The 17,477-nt window shown below is 35.9% G+C and overlaps 3 protein-coding genes across 3 annotated transcripts; all 3 read left to right on the top strand.

The window, feature by feature from the left end:
• Positions 1-204: 204 nt before the first annotated feature.
• On the top strand, positions 205-1,035 carry LOC121203260 (beta-conglycinin alpha' subunit). The gene has a single exon (XM_041095672.1). It carries the CDS (start codon positions 205-207, stop codon positions 1,033-1,035), a length of 831 nt encoding a protein of 276 aa, XP_040951606.1.
• Positions 1,036-3,877: 2,842 nt separating this feature from the next.
• On the top strand, positions 3,878-7,493 carry LOC121218473 (uncharacterized). Its single transcript, XM_041095667.1, has 2 exons — positions 3,878-4,264; positions 7,350-7,493. Exons 1-2 carry the CDS (start codon positions 3,878-3,880, stop codon positions 7,491-7,493), a joined length of 531 nt encoding a protein of 176 aa, XP_040951601.1.
• A 2,865-nt stretch (positions 7,494-10,358) lies between these two features.
• Positions 10,359-10,976, top strand: LOC121218470 (uncharacterized). The gene is made up of 2 exons (XM_041095662.1): positions 10,359-10,708; positions 10,760-10,976. Exons 1-2 carry the CDS (start codon positions 10,359-10,361, stop codon positions 10,974-10,976), a joined length of 567 nt encoding a protein of 188 aa, XP_040951596.1.
• Positions 10,977-17,477: the final 6,501 nt, after the last annotated feature.

Genomic DNA, 17,477 nt, shown 5'->3' with positions numbered 1-17,477 from the left:
GTAAAAATATTTGACATAGATTGAGCACCTTCTTAACATAATCCCACCATAAGTCAATTATGTAGATGAGAAATTGGTACAAACAACGTGGAGCCAAATCCCACCAAACCATCTCTCATCCTCTCCTATAAAAGGCTTGCTACACATAGACAACAATCCACACAAAAATACACTTAAAATTCTTTTCTTTCTATTTGGTTAACCATGGCTCATAACTTTCGTCATCCTTTCTTCCTTTTCCAACTTTTACTCATTACTGTCTCACTAATGATCGGTAGCCACACCGTCTCGTCAGCGGCTCGACATTTATTCCACACACAAACAACCTCATCAGAGCTGCCACAATTGGCTTCAAAATACGAAAAGCACGAAGAGTCTGAATACAAACAGCCAAAATATCATGAAGAGTACCCAAAACATGAGAAGCCTGAAATGTACAAGGAGGAAAAACAAAAACCCTGCAAACATCATGAAGAGTACCACGAGTCACGCGAATCGAAGGAGCACGAAGAGTACGATAAAGAAAAACCCGATTTCCCCAAATGGGAAAAGCCTAAAGAGCACGAGAAACACGAAGTCGAATATCCGAAAATACCCGAGTACAAGGACAAACAAGATGAGGATAAGGAACATAAAAATGAAGAGTACCACGAATCACGTGAATCGAAGGAGCACGAAGAATACGAGAAAGAAAAACCCGAGTTCCCCAAACGGGAAAAGCCTAAAGAGCACGAGAAACACGAAGTCGAATATTCGGAAATACCCGAGTACAAGGAAAAGGAAGATAAGAGTAAGAAACATAAAGATGAAGAGTGCCAGGAGTCACACGAATCGAAAGAGCACGAAGAGTACGAGAAAGAAAAACCCGATTTCCCCAAATGGGAAAAGCCTAAAGGGCACGAGAAACATAAAGCCGAATATCCGAAAATACCTGAGTGCAAGGAAAAACTAGATGAGGATAAGGAACATAAACATGAGTTCCCAAAGCATGAAAAAGAAGAGGAGAAGAAACCTGAGAAAGGCATAGTACCCTGAGTGGGTTAAAATGCCTGAATGGCCGAAGTCCATGTTTACTCAGTCTGGCTCGAGCACTAAGCCTTAAGCCATATGACACTGGTGCATGTGCCATCATCATGCAGTAATTTCATGGGATATTGTAATTATATTGTTAATAAAAAAGATGGTGAGTGGGAAATGTGTGTGTGCATTCATCCATGTAGCAATGCTGAATCTCTTTGCATGCATAGAGATTCTGAATGGTTATAGTTTATGTTATATCGTTTGTTCTAGTGAAATTAATTTTGAATGTTGTATGTAATGTTAACATCACTTGGCTTGATTTATGTTTTAATGAAGTTTATGTTGTGTATTTTACTTTAATGATATTGCATGTATTGTTAATTTAACATAGCTTGATTATTATACTCTTCTATTGTTAATTATAAATTGTATCGTCTTGTTTAAATTTTTATAAGTTAAGACATGTATAAATATATGACAATATAATTACAAGTTTTAGTTCAGTGTTCGCTATCTTAGTATGTTATTGATGATTCAATCTTAATTACATTTAAAAAAATTCCATTTAAAATTTTAATAAATAATAACAAATAATTTTGAAATATAATACACAACCAAAAATAAAATAAATAAAATAAAATATCAAATAATTGTTATAATATTGTAATATAATATGTACCATATTCTTAAGTGAATTAGGGTCTAACTTATAATCCCTAAAATTTCAGTTTAAATATTTTTATTCTTATCATATTATTAGAACTCTTTTTAAATAAATTAAAATTTTAATTATATTAATTTAATTTAAACTCCTAATTATCTTATATAAATTAAAACTTTAAATATTCTAATTTAATTTAAATTCTTAATTATCTTAATTTGTAACCTCCTTCACTCGGCTAGACGCTAGACTCGAATATAGGAGATTACATCGGCCACCGAGATGGCCTAATAGAAATCAGGGTTTAAAAACAGTCGATTTTAAAACATTTATTTATTTATAAATAAAAATTAGTCTATTTTCGAAAAAACACATGAGTTAGTAAAAACGATTTATTTCGATCACTTTTAATTTTATTATTTGCATTTTTACCCTTCAAGTTACGCAATTCTTGTTTTTCATCTTTAAATTTCTATATTATTTAATTTAAGTCCTTCTACCATTTATTTTATTAGATGATTATTGTTAATTTCCGTTAAAATTTTATTATTGTTAATATTACACGTTATAATTATAACATCATCATATCTTTTTCTGTTATTTTACTATATATTATTATCATTATTAAATAGTATTATTATTCCTATTATTATTTTTTATTTTATTATAGTGTTATTTTATTATTTTTGTTGCTATAATTATAATATCATAATTTTGTTATTATATTATGCCTACATATATTCACCTGTTTGGTACAACATACCACGTTCTAATAGACTTATCGCATGTGACATTAATGTAGCATCCATTTTAGCGTACCGCATAAGTAGATGTAAGGACATGTAAGGAAACCAAAACAAACTCCTAAGTACATGTAAGGACCCGATAGTTATGGGTATCGAAAAATGTATTTTCGAGACTCCGTTTTCGTAAATTAGACTGTAAATATTTATTAGAAATATTTACAAAGTTAGTTGTGTGGTTAATTAGGTTTTGGTTAGGAAAATTTGCATGAATTAAGAGTAATTAGGTATAAGGACTAAATTGTATAAAGGGTGAAAGTTGAATTATAGATTAAAGAAAAACTAGAAGGACTAAAGAAGAAATTATGACATTGCTCATAAATGAGGCGGCATAAGTGTAATTATTATAAAATTTAAAGTAAAAATATATTATAATATTATATAATAATAAATCTTAATGTTTAAGTATATTTATTTTATTATAATAATAAAATAAAAGAAATAGAAATAGAAAAGAAACAAAGAACAAACGAAACAGAAGGGAAAAAGAAAGAAAAAGGAAAGAAAAGGAGAAAGACCAAAGCTAAGGTTTTCAAAGTTTCACGCTCAATTCGTTAGTCAATTTAGTCCCTATTTTCTTGTAATTTTTATGTTTTTGGAATGCCAGTATTAAATACTACTTGACCAATGTCAAAATTTTAGAAATTATTGAGTTTTTAAGTGTTGTCTATGTTGAATAATTTTAGTATTAGGGATTAAATTGATAGATTTTTAAGCTAGAAATGAAAAGGGATTAAATTGTAGAACAAATAGTAAATTTTGTGTAATAGGGACTAAATTATAAAAAAATTCAAAATTTAGGAATTTATCTTAAAATAGGGAGTTGAATTTAGTCTAAAGTGGAATTTGCATGAAAATAAAGAATTAAATGTGAAGAATAAAAGTTAGTCTCGGCTTAGGGGCTAAATTAGAAATTGGCAATACCTGCTAATAATTATCGAAACTGTAAATTGATAATTACTGAAACTGTAAACTGATATGCATAAAAATTCTACATACAGATTAATTTGGTAGTTACGATGAGCACACACGTGGTACTCGTGGACGAAGTACTAGAAGCTGAGGTAGAGGTCGTAGAGGGATTCGAGCTGAGTCCTTCGTATCTGATATGATCCCTAATCTGGACACTAGAGAGACACCGGTGTCACCTGTTACTGAGACTGGTGCTGAGTCTTAGGACGGAGCAGTTGGGGACGACGCACTGCCCTAGGAAATGTTGCGAATTCTAGAGAGGGTCGCTGGGGCTAATACTGAATCTGGAGGCCGTGGGTCGGTTACGGAACGACCCAGGTCATGTAACGCCCCGTACCCGAGACCGTCGCTGCGAGATGAGGCATATCAGTGGTGGCTATCCGTTAAGGAGGGCACTCAGCCCGACCAACTAACTTGGGATATGCTTAAGACCACTTATCAGAATAAGTACGTGGGAGCTAGCTACATTGAGGCTAGGCGACAGGAGCTCCTAAATGTCACTCAGGGTGACTGTTCAGTGGTTGAGTACGAGGCTGAGTTCATTAGATTGAGCCGTTATGCGAGGGGCATGGTGGCAACCGAGTATGAGCGCTGCGTCCGATTTGAGGATGGTCTCCGTGATAGCCTGCGGGTTTTGATAGCTCCACAGAGGGAGCGGGATTTCTCCGCCTTGGTCGAGAAGGCCAAGATAGCCGAGGAGGTAAAGCGCTCTGAGCGCCAAAATCGTGAAAAAAGGAAGGCTAAGTGGGATTTTGAGCCTTCGAATACTGGGATGAGGCCTAAGAAAAAGGCCAGGACTGATGGGCCCGTGAGAGCTGGGCCTACTTGTAATGACCCAAATTTTACTATTACCGAAAAAGTGTATTTTTGGGTCTCCGTTTTTGAAAAATGGATTCGTAGATATTTTTAATAAATATTTACGAAGTAAAATGAGTGGTTAATTAGAGTTTAATTAAGTAAATTTAATTTAATTAAGAGTGATTAGGAAAAATGATTAAATTGAATATAATGTGAAAGTTTAATTATAGAATAAAGAAAATTAAAGGGACTAAATAAGTAAATAAGCCAAAGTGAATGCCAAGTGTGTGATAAAAATAAAATACATGTGTAATAGATATTGTGCATACATTTGTAATACATGTAAGTATTTACTTATTATTTAAGTAAATATTATTATTTTATAATTAATTAATTAAAGTAAATAATTAAATAAAGACAAGTGTGTGGTAATAATAATTTATATGTGTACCAATGATATATATACATTTGTAATATACGTGTATACTTACTTATTATTTAAGAATAATATTATATTATAATATAATTAAAACATAAAAGTAAATGAAACAAAAGAAATAAAGAAAAGGAAAAGAGAATGAAAGAAACAAAATGTTTAAACAAAAATGGGGAAGGAAAGGAGAAAGAAAGAGGAAAGGAAAAATTCAAGGTTTGAAGTTTGGAAGTTTAATAGGTAAGTCAATTTAGCCATTTTACTTAATTTTAATGTTTTAGAAGCTTTGGAATAAGGTTTTGATGAAATTAAATTGATATATTGAAAGTTATTAGATTTTTAAATATTGTTTATGTTGAATAAAATGATGAATTAGGGATTAAATTGATTGAAATTCAAGTTAGAAGTGAGATAAGGATTGAATTGTAAAGTAATTCATAAGTTTTGAATAGTAGGGACTAAATTGAAAGAATTTTAAAATTATGGTTTTATGCTAAAATTAGAGAGATGAAATTAGTTTAAAGTGAAAATTAAATGAAAATATTGAGTTAAATGTGAAAAATAAAAGTTAGTCTAGGTTTGGGACTAAATTGGAATTTAGTCAAAAGTTGAATAAAAATTGAAACATTCAACGTGAAAATTTTACTGCATTAATGATTATAAATTGTATTAATTTCGTAGCTAACGGGGTGCCGAAAAATCCTCGGTTAAGAAAGGAAAAGACGAGGTCAACGAGGGTTAGCTCAGAAATCACGGTTTGTGTTTCTATAATCCGAACTTAATATTTAATTGTTGAATTTATTATTTAATGTGTAGGTTGATGCATAGAAAAGTGAAATTTAATTGTTAATTATTATATTTTGATTGAATGTTATGGTAAGTAATCCAGGTAAGCATTATTGTGTTTTATGATTATTGAAATGAATCAAAATATATATTGTATTGAAATTAAATTGCATGTTCATTGATATGGAAAAATGTATTAAATTGAAATTAAAATTAAAATACAAATGAAATTGAAAATTTGAAAGTTCACTTAATACCCTATTAACTGTATCGGGCTAGTCGTATATAGTTGGTATGCCATAGGATTGGAACTGTTCAGGGATATTCCGACTGTGTGTCGATGAGACACTATATGTGTCGACGAGACACTATATATGTCGACTACTATGACTGTTTCGGATTCGTTCCGAAGAGATACTCTGTACCTGACTATGACTGTTACTGTTACTATTTTGGATTTGTTCCAATGAGGTACTTTGTGTACCGCTACTATTACTGTTACTATTACTGTTACCCTTACGGTGTATTCCTGCTTCGGCCGATGAAACACTGTATACTATCCCCGGTGTGTGGGTCGGATCTGTGTATCCGTCCAGGTCGGATCCGTGTATCCGTCCAAATCCGAGTTATGTTAATAGGGCAAATAAATGTACTGAAAAATTTACTGCTACCGAATATTTGACTGTTACTGAATAAATGAATGACTGATACAAATAATAGTGATTAAATGATTGTTATTGAAAAATACTGATTGTCATCGAATAATTGATTGCTACTGAGTAAAGGATTGCTACTAAGCGAGTAATCGTTACTGGATAACTAATTGTTATAGAATGACTAAATGTTTCTGAAAGAAACTGATAAATTAATCGATACTAAAATATGTTTATTGATATTGAATAGTGAATAGAAACACAAGAAAGACATATGAATAGAGAATATTATTGTTGTGAATTAATTGGAAAAGCTAATCAAGTTATTAGATGATGAAATTTGAATGAGTTGTAAAGAAATTATCTATGAAATGAATAAATGAATATTTATGATTATTATAGGACAATAAGTGTATGCTATGTTTTAAACGATCGGATTATAGAAATACCACTGAGTTCATACTTAGCGTACGGTTTGTTTCCATGCGTAGGTTAAGTTAAAGTCAGATCGTTGAATCAGCATCCCAGGCCGATCTCGAACTCAATAAGGTAAAGTATGTTAATTGTTGATAATGGCATGTACCTAGGATGTCTGGACTGATTGAATGGAGAAATTTTGAAATGCTTGTTGTCTACAATTTGAAGGATTGGTAAATTTTAAAATACAAGGTTCATTTTGAGTTCACATGGTTTGTCACACGGGCGTGTGACCAGGCCGTGTGAGACACACGGCTTGCAAATGGGCATGTTGTTAGGCTGTGTGTCCCCTGCACTTAAATTGTTACAACCAATTTAATACACGGGCGTGTGCCTTGGTTGCCACGGCCGTGTCTTAAAGCCAGTTTAGTACACTGGCAGGCCACACGGATGTGTGTCATGGCCGTGCTTAAAAGTAAGTGTTGCACACGGGTTCAGGGCACGGCCGTGTCCCAAGCCACACAGGCATGTTAAACTAGCCACACGGGCGTGTGGTACTGTTAAAAAAAATTAAAAATTTTACGAAAAATTTCCTAAGATTCTATCCCGGTTTGTTTTAATTACACTTGTGAAGTACTGTGGACCTATTAAAGTTATATTTAGATGGGTAATATTTCATTTATACTTGTTTATGTGCAAATGTACTATAATGACTAGTAATACTCTGTAATCCTGTTCTCGTAACGGGACGGGGTTAAGGGTGTTACACTACTGTCGCTGTTCCTGTTGGAATGGCGATGTGTTAGCTCTGTAATCGATATTATCCACGCGAGTGTTGGAGGGCTACTGGAGCTTGTTTGAGGTGTGGTTCGACTGAGCATCGTGTGAAGGATTGTCCATTGAGGAGTAATCAGATGCAAGCTCCGATTGTTGAGACTGCGCAGCCGTAAAGAGTTGTACAGCAGCCACCAAGGGGCGGAGGACAGGCTAGGGGTGGTAACGATATGGGTCGAGGTCGGAGAGCACTAGGGAGAGGTTCTGGGCCGACTCAGGCGAGGCAGCCTGTATTTTTCTATGCTACTTGTCCCTTTGAGGATGGAGATGCTCCAGACGTCATCACGAGTACGTTTTTAATTCTTGATGTACCTTATGTTGCACTGATAGACATAGGCTCTACACATTCCTATGTTGCACGTTCTGTGTCTGAGACTTTGGGGATTCCACATGAAAGTACTTCTAGTGAGATTTCAGCGGTGAGCCCGTTGGGGCAGTCCATTAGGGTTAATAAATTGTTTAGAGACGTTCCGTTGGAAGTCTAAGTAACGGTATTCTTGGTTGATCTGATGAAACTTCCATTTGAGGAGTTCGATTTAATTCTGGGCATGGACTGGTTGGTGAAGCATCGTGTAAGTCTGGATTGTGCTGAAAAGAGGGTTGTTCTGAGGACCGAGGAGGACGATGAGATAGTCGTGATTGGAGAACGACGAAATTATCTAAGTAATGTGATATCTACGTTGGTAGCGGAGAAGCTTGTAAGAAAGGGATGTGAGGCATTCTTGGCCTACATCAGTGTTTCTGATCCTGTGGACTCTTCGATTAAGGACATCCGTACTGTGAATGACTTTCCAGATGTTTTTCCAGAGGAACTACTAGGATTGCCTCCTAGTCGTGAGGTAAAATTTGGTATTGAGTTGATTTCTGGTACAGCTCCAGTGTCTATCGCCCTTTGTCGAATGGCACCAAAGGAGCTGGCAAAACTGAAGGTTCAAAATGAGGAGTTGTTGGATCGTGGGTTTATTCGTCCAGTGTGTCTCCATGGGGAGTACCTGTTCTATTTGTAAAGAAGAAGGACAGTACGATGATAATGTGTATCGATTACCGTCAGTTGAGTAAGTTGACGATTAAGAATAAATACCCACTTTCGGGGATAGATGATTTATTCGATCAGCTCAAAGGGGCTTCGGTGTTCTCCAAGATCGATCTGTGATCAGGTTATCATCAGTTAAGGGTTAAGGAGGCAGACGGTATTTAGGACTCGTTATGGATATTCCGAGTTCTTGGTTATGCCCTTTGGGTTGACTAATACACCAACGGCATTCATGGACTTGATGACCCGGGTGTTTTAGCCCTATTTAGACCAGTTCGTGGTGGTGTTTATCTACGACATCTTGATTTACTCTAAGTCTGAGGACGAGCACGATGAGCATCTCAGGGTTGTTCTGCAGATCCTTCGTAAGAAACAGCTTTATGCAAAGTTCTCTAAGTGTGAGTTTTGGCTTCAGGAAGTAATCTTTTTGAGACATGTGGTGTCTGCTGGGGCGATTCGTGTTGATCCTCGTAAGATTGAGGCTATGTTGGATTGGAAATAGCCGAAGAATGTGTTGGAGATTCATAGTTTTCGGGGACTGGCAGGATATTATCGACGTTTCGAAGAAGAGTTTTATTTAATTGCAGCGTCTTTGACTAAGTTACTGTGTAAGGGAGTTTCCTTTGTTTGGACTGATGCACAGTAGGAGAACTTTGAGAAGCTCAAAACCGTGTTAACTCAGACTCCAATTTTGATACAGCCTGAGCCTGGTAGGGATTTCGTGGTTTACAGTGGTGCGTCACATGTGGGTTTAGGTTGCGTCTTGATGTAATACGGTAAGATAGTTGCCTATGCGTCTCTACAAATTAAGACTCACGAGGCTAATTATCTGACGCATGATTTGGAGTTGGCTGTAGTCGTCTTTGCATTAAAGATTTGGAGGCACTATCTGCACAGTAAGAGGTGTACCATATACACTGATTACAAGAGCCTCAAGCATTTGGTCATTCAGAAGGAGTTAAATCTTAGGCAGTGACGATGGGTTGAGCTGCTTAAAGATTATGACTGTAGTATAGAGTATTACATTGAAAAGGCCAATATGGTGGTCGAAGCATTAAGCGTAGGGCTGTGGCTGATTTGAGAGCTGTTTTTGCTCAACTAAGTCTTTATAATGGTAGGACTCTTCTGGCAGAGCTTCAAGTGAAGCCGACATGGATTGAGCAAATTAGAGCTAAGCAGTTAGAGGATAAGACTCTCGAGATGCGATTTCGTCAGGTTAAGAGTGGGACTACTACAGATTTTGAGCTGAATAGTGAAGAGGTATTGTGCTTCTGAAGTAGGACCTGTGTACCTAATGATGAGGATTTGAGGCTGTCGATTTTAAGGGAAGCGCATAGTAGTCCGTACGCTATGTATCCTAGTGGAAATAAGATGTATAAAGATCTCCGAGAGTTGTACCGGTGGCCAGGGCTGAAGCGTGAGGTTTGCACGCTGTCTGACTTGTCAGCAGGTTAAGGCTGAGCATCAGTTGCCTTCGGGGTTGCTACAGCCTGTTAAGATACCTACGTGGAAATGTGAGCAAATGACGATGGATTTCGTTAGTGGGTTGCCACTAACACCCACTAAGAAGGATTATGTTTGGGTCGTCATGGATCGATTGACCAAGTCTGCACACGTCATTCCTGTTAGGGCAGACTTCTCTTTACAGAAGTTGGCTAAACTTTACATCTCAGAGATATTAAGACTACATGGGGTTCCAGTGTCGATTATCTCCGATAGGGATCCTCGGTTTACTTTTTGATTTTAGCGGAAGCTTCATGAGGCTTTGGGTTCACGACTTAACTTCAGTGCTGCATTTCATCCTCAGACAGATGGTCAGCCGGAGAGGGTGATTTAGATACTGGAGGATATGTTGAGGGGCTGTGTTATGGATTTCCAAGTTAGTTAGGAGGAGTACTTGCCTTTGGCAGAGTTCGCTTACAATAACACCTATCAGTCTAGTATTCATATGGCTCCTTATGAGGCACTTTATAGTCGTAAGTGTTGCACCACTTTGTGCTGGATTGAGTTGGGTGAACGACGTGTTCTGGGTTCAGAGTTGGTTTCAGAGACTGAAAGTAAGGTTTGTTTGATTCGGGATAAACTGAAAGCGGCTTCGAATACACAAAAGTCCTATGCTGATTTGAAGAGGAACGATATCGAGTATTCTATGGGGGACTTGGTTTTCCTTAAGGTCTCGCCTTGGAGAAAGGTTCTGAAGTTCGGTCGCAAAGGTAAGTTGAGTCCCCGGCTTATTGGGCAGTACCGAATTCTGAAGCGAGTGGGGCCAGTTGTGTATCAGTTGGAGTTACCTCCAGAGTTAGATCGTATTCACGATGTCTTTCATGTCTCGATGTTGAGATGTTATAGCTCTAATCCCACGCATATTGTCCCTATGGAGGAAATTGAGTTTAGACCAGATCTGACATTCGAGAAGAAGCTAGTTCAAATTTTGGATCGCGACGTCAAAGTTTTGCGTAGGAAGTCTGTTCCCTTAGTGAAGGTGCTGTGGCAGAATCATAGCACTGAGGAGGCTACTTGGGAGCCAGAGGATTCAATGCGTCAGCGATATCCTCACATTTTCTGACTAGGTAAATTTCGAGGATGAATTTTCTTTAAGGGGGTAGAGTTGTAACACCCCAGATTTCTGTAATTTCAATTTTTGTGAAATTGTAGCATAGGAAAATATCTGAATATGTTTTCGCATGAATTTACATAATATCTGTCTGCTTTTGTGTTTAAGTGCTTTGAGGGTGTGTTAGGGAAGTCCCAAGTTCAAGTCTCAACTTGGGCAAAATTTTTGTTTAAGTAAAGCTTGGCTTTTGGTTAATAAGCTTATAAGGATTTTTTGGTAAAAACTTAACAGAATGGGTTGACTGGTCTAGTGGTTAAGTGGAAAGGGTTTATGCTAGAAGTCCTGTGTTCGAATCCTAGCTTGGGCATTACTTTTGCCACTAAGGCCGTGATAGAATTAAAGGTGAACTAAAACTCTGAAGTGGTAAGGTTTATTAGATTTTTCTGAGTAGTTTCCCTAAAAGAACTCTCTCTTTGTCAAAATTCTCTACTATTGTTCCCCTCTTCACATTCTTTTTCTTTTCTTTTTGCCGAAATTTCCCTTGCCTTCCTCTCATTCATTTTGATTTCGTATTAACGGGCTTCTGCATTTCATTGACATTCTCCTCATTAGTAAGTTTCTGCCTGTCATTCGTAAGCATCGTTTTGATTAAGAGATTAAAGGGAAATTTTGTTTAGGTGTTTAGGTATAGATCAAGGGGCTTTTCTTCGTTCCTGAACAGCGAGTTAAGCGCGTAGTATTCGCTGGTTTTTGCTCGAGGTAAGAAATTTACCGATTTTGGCGCAGAATAGCTCGTTTAGTTTCAATCAAACATTGTTTAAGTGACTGAAATGGGTCTTGACATTGTTGAATATAGCTTCTGAAAGGCTCAGGATTACGTTAGGCTTCAATCAAAACCAGGTGTGTACTCTAATCGATCTGAAGTCGCATTTTCGCAAAAGCTGAAAACGCTGCTATTGATGCCACATGGGAGTGTGGACTGCCCGTGTGGAGGCCGTGTAGTAAGACACGATCGTGTGGTCGAAGAAGTAGACCGTGCGCATGCCACACGGGCATGACGGACACTGGTGTGTGAGGCTGGCGAGGTCGTATGTGAGGCACGGGCTTGACCAACTGGGCCGTGTGGACCACACAGATGAACCACACAAAAGTGTGAGATCTTGGGCCAGGCCATGTGATCGATGCGGGTAAGGCTAATCTAGGCCGTGTGAGCCACACGGGCATATGGGCCCACACGGGAAAGGCACACGGACGTGTGAGCTTGAGTTGTGTGGAATGATTTGCAAGGTTGCACGGGCCGCCCAAGTCGACTGTAACCTATTGGTAGGGTCGGTAAGTGTTACTTAGACCCCCATACTCTGATCTGATACTAAGATGTACGTAAGAGTATGATAATTAAAGCATGTGTATCTGTTCTAATTTGATGACAATGTTATGATCTAATGTCTGCACATAAGCATGCCATATTATTTATATTGCATTACATTGGGTTGGGTTGGGTTTGTTGTTGAAGAGAAGGAAGACTGAAAGGCTATTGACCTGTCATCGGGCAACTATGCTATATATATCTGATACGAATACGGTACCACTGGGTGTGTAGGGTTGGATGGGTTAATTTTATCCCTATACTTGGTGTGTAGGGCTGGGTAGGTAGATTTTATCCCTACATGGTGTGTTAGGTTGGACGGAAATGGTGTGCTGGGTTGGTGGGCATTACTGTTCTAATTGATATGCATATATGTCTGTATGGGCGAAGGCCCGAATGTATCTAATACTGTTCTAAGTGGGCTAAAACCTACATTGATTCTGTTAAGAGCTCAGGATTGATTATGACTGTTTGATTGCTATCCATTTACATGCGTGCTTGCTATAGGGATGTACACATTGAGTTTTTGAAAACTCACCCCTTATTTTTATCTGTCTGTCAGGTAATCCCCAGCAGTAGGTGGATCGGTGCTGCGAAGGGCTCAACGGTGACCATTGCTACATACACTCTGGTTTTAAAGGTTTTTAATGCTTTTATTATTTTATTTGCTATAGTTGGGAGTAATTATGAAATTTTTGGTTTCAGGCTGTTTAGTTTAATTTCAGAATTTGAAAATATTGTTTATGGATTTTGGAACTGCAACTTTATTTGTTCTTAAGCTTCCGCGAACTAAGAAATGTTTCCAAGCAAATTAATCAATATATATATGATTTCTGAGTTAAGTAAAAGGTGGTAACTGTAACGGTTTTTGGGTAACACGGTTTTAAATACATTCTTATGTGACTTCGTCAGATTCAGCCATAACGTCTTGGTCGGGTTTAGGGTGTTTCAAAATTGTTCATTCTAAATGTCATTTTAGGTTTTGGAATCCTCGTTGTTGTGGTTGCATTGAAAAACGACTAGGTGTGTACTTTCTATCCCAAAAAATAACAAACGACTCAAAGCTAAAAAAGTTACTGTTGAAGCCACACGACTGTGTGCCAGGTTATGTAGGCCACACGGGCTGGGCCAGGTAGGTTGTGTGGGCCACACGGCTATGTGGGCCTATTTTCTGTAAAATTTAGTTAGGGTCGTGTTTGAAGTGCGTTATTATTATCTGAGTGTATTATTATCTGAGTGGCTTAGTCCACATATGTGGTGTGTTGGGTTGGATTGGTCTTTCGAATTCCGTGTGTGATTTGGTGTGATCTGTTCTGATTGCGTGTTGGGACATTGGTTCCTTATCTAGTATTTGTTTCTACTTACGTCTGTAAGTATGTTTGTTTTGAACAACCATCTGGTGTTCTTTTCTAAAATCTATTTTTAACAGTTTTCAAACTTACACTGAGCTCGAGTAGCTCAGCCCCTCTTAGTGTTTCCTTTTTAGGTACCTTTTTTAAAATCTGACACTAGACTCGGTGTGCGGATGTCTCAGACAGTCTCGATGAAAATTAATTATTATCAGTTTGGATTTTCAGTATCTATTTGATTATTTAGTTTTGAACTGTAAGATTTTTATAAAGCTGTGGTACAAACTTCAAGTTAAAGTTTTAATCGTTTTTATTCCGCTTATATATATACTATCTCAACTGTAATTTTACTGACTGATTTTAAATGATTAAGTATTATGAACCGACATATAAACTGATTTGTAAAAATTTTTCTACGATCACTTCGGTGATCAATGTAGCATCCAGAATTCGGTCTAAACTTCTAGGCTGGGTTTAGGGTGTTACACCAACACCCTTACCACTCGAACCAGTAGCTCATTCTGACATAGATTAACAGGCTATTTTATAAAAGCCCACTCAACAAGGGTAAGGCTAGGATCAGAAAAATAACAAAATTTGGAAAAAGTGGAACTTGAACCCAAGACCTCACACACACACACCCAGAACACTTAGCCACTAAAACAAATATACATTTGTGTCAGATATTTACAGAAATGAAAATAAATTATTCAGGGCATTACAATTACTATGTGTATTTTTTGGTGGTAAGATTAACTAATTTTGTTTCATGTGAATGTTGGGAGATTTTGGGATCTTCTTGAATATTCGATATTAATCATTTCGAGTTCTTTGTTGGTGAAGATCATGAAGTGTACGATGTTCCTCTAACGAATTAAGGGATTTTTAGGGCTACTATTCTGTTGGGTAAGTGATTGATGCTTTCGATTAGGGGTTGACTCTGTTTATTAAGGCCAAATGTTAACAGTTGTGGCTGAATTAGTTGCTTAGATTTAGTGTATGATTGCTAAATTGTTCATTCTAAATGTCATTTTAGGTTTTGGAATCCTTGCTATTATGGTTGCATTGAAAAACGATCAGGTGTGTATGTTCTATCCTAAAAAATAACAAACGACTCAAAGCCAAAAAAGTCATGTGGGCCATGTGGGCCACACGGCTTGGGCCAGGTAGGTTATGTGGGCCACACGGCCATGTGGGCCCATTTTCAGTAAAATTTAGTTAGGGTCATGTTTGATGTGCGTTTCGAGGTCAGCTACTTCTTTGGGTTTGATATGTGGTAGGTATGATCCCAATATAAGAAATCTGGGCTACTGATATTATATGTGTATCACTTGTAAGCATGTCAGTAGTATAAATCTCACATTTGATCTACAAATCTGAGAATTCTGTTAGCATGTTTCTAGTATGTTAAAGCATGATTCATCTGTGTGCATCTGAGTATGTATTACGTTTCAGCACGTGCATTGGGGTGAGAGAATTATGTGACGGAGGAAGTGTTGGCAATTTAATGATCTGTCTTATCTGGTGGTTTAACCACATATCTGTTTTGGCAGCTTGACTGCAATTCTGGTGGCTTGACCGCACTTATCTATTTTGATGGATTACCGCATTATTTCTGGCAGCATGACTGTAATATTCTGAAAAGTGAAATACGCTTACTTATTGGTGTGTGGCGTTGGATGGGTATTTATTACCTCATTTGCTGTGTAAGGATGGATGGAGATAGTGTGTAGCGGATGGGGTTGGACCTGTATCTGTATCTATATCTGAAATTGCATTTGTATTAGTAATTGATCTATCTGTCATGTTGCATCGTGAGATATGTCACGCATTTGTAACTATTTGAAACATGATTTTTGCATGATTTTTACATAATATTTATTAAATAATTATTAATTAAAATTTATGTACTTTTGGACCGTCGGACTAATTTTTGAAATTTTATTTTGGTTTTGGGTTTTGTTGAGTTTTTTAGATAATTAGTTTAAATAATTTGCATAAATTTTCTATTATTTGAAAAGGATGTTCGATTTTTTTTTCAAAATTGAAATGTTTAAAAATTTTTACCGCTGCAAATTCAGAATAAGTGAATTTATTTTTTAGAAAGAGTAAATAAGTTAATATTACGACTTTCAGTTTGATTTGGTGGGAAGTAATATCTGTTTTCAAAAATACTTATTTGACAATAATTAAGTTTTCTAGGAAATAAATGTAAATGATTTTTTATTATTACAAAATTACTAATGCAAGATCAAGCAATGTTTTGGGAAGCGAATAATCTAGCTTTAAGTAGTCAGTGTAACCCTCAAGATCCGGTCATAAATTCTAGACCGGGTTTGGGGTATTACAGTAGTAACTCCATATAAACTTACCTGACAAAACCATAACGACATGACGTCAGGGTTTAATCTACAATTTTTCGTTTTTCTTCAATTATCATATGGTTTATTAAAGTTTCGACCTATAATAATTTATTACAATTTATCAATTCCAATCATCTTATATCATCCTATTATAAATATAAATCAGTTCAATTCAGTTTCCTAAAGTTTTAAAATTTATTCCCTAAAATCGAAATAGCTATATCTTTCAAATCTAAGTTTCATTTTTCAATCTGATTTCAATTTCATACTTCTATAACCCTCTATCATCTATAATTATAGAAATTTCAAACTAATTTTGAAATATTTACACTTTAATCCTTAAGTTCAAAACTATAAATTTTCACTTTAGAAATTAATCCTTTTTCATATCTAAGCATCAAATCTAACCAAATGACACCAATTCATGATTAGTTAAATAAGCTTATAAGACTTCAAAAATATAAAAATTATAAAAAAACAAGCTTAAAATCACTTATCAATTTCAAAACAGAGGTTAGCCGAATGCTAAGAGCTTAAAAATGGCTTCTTTTGTTTCTTTTTCTTGCAAACGGTGGAGAGAAGAGGGAAATGAAGATTGACCATATCTTTTTTATTATGTTTTAACATATAATATTAATAATTTAATCATAATTATACTTTGGTGAATGTGACAGTGGGGATATACGTAAAGTATATAACATTATACTTTTTGCAAGCAGTTGGCTGGTCTACCCAAGAGTGATCAAATTTTGAGCTGCCTTCAATGAGCCAATTTTTGCCTATAATGGATAAAGGCACTTTGTCTAGTTCAACTGCTCACAGAATAATGTTAAAATGAAATTAAAACAAGGTGGGCTGGTCACACCAAAAAAATAAAATATTAATGTGGTGTTTGGTTAGTCGAATTTATCATAATTTTATAGAAATTGAGACTAAAAAACATTAAGAGAATAAATTCTATAACAAAGACAATTTAGTAAAAATGTCCTTTTAGGTAATTTTAAGTACTCTTAACCAAAATAAAAAATTCAAATCAAATTAACCAAATAAGATAATATAACATACGGAACATCCCACTTATAATCTTACATCCCCGTAATCTTATTATGAAAAGTAATCTTATATTACTCGAATCAAATGCTCTCACAAACTATTATCTAAATAAAGAAAAACACTTAATTTTTATAACATTTTTTTCATATATTTGAAAGATTATATTTTGTATTTTTACGTAAAAATATTTGACATAGATTGAGCACCTTTTTAACATAATTCCACCATAAGTCAATTATGTAGATGAGAAATTGGTACAAACAACGTGGAGCCAAATCCCACCAAACCATCTCTCATCCTCTCCTATAAAAGGCTTGCTACACATAGACAACAATCCACACAAAAATACACTTAAAATTCTTTTCTTTCTATTTGGTTAACC

This window comes from Gossypium hirsutum, chromosome A03 (genome assembly GCF_007990345.1).
Source record: "Gossypium hirsutum isolate 1008001.06 chromosome A03, Gossypium_hirsutum_v2.1, whole genome shotgun sequence".
In the NCBI taxonomy this organism is placed as follows: domain Eukaryota; kingdom Viridiplantae; phylum Streptophyta; class Magnoliopsida; order Malvales; family Malvaceae; genus Gossypium; species Gossypium hirsutum.
The sequence above is the reverse complement of the archived record's forward strand: the minus strand, read 5'-3'. Positions and strand labels throughout refer to the sequence as shown.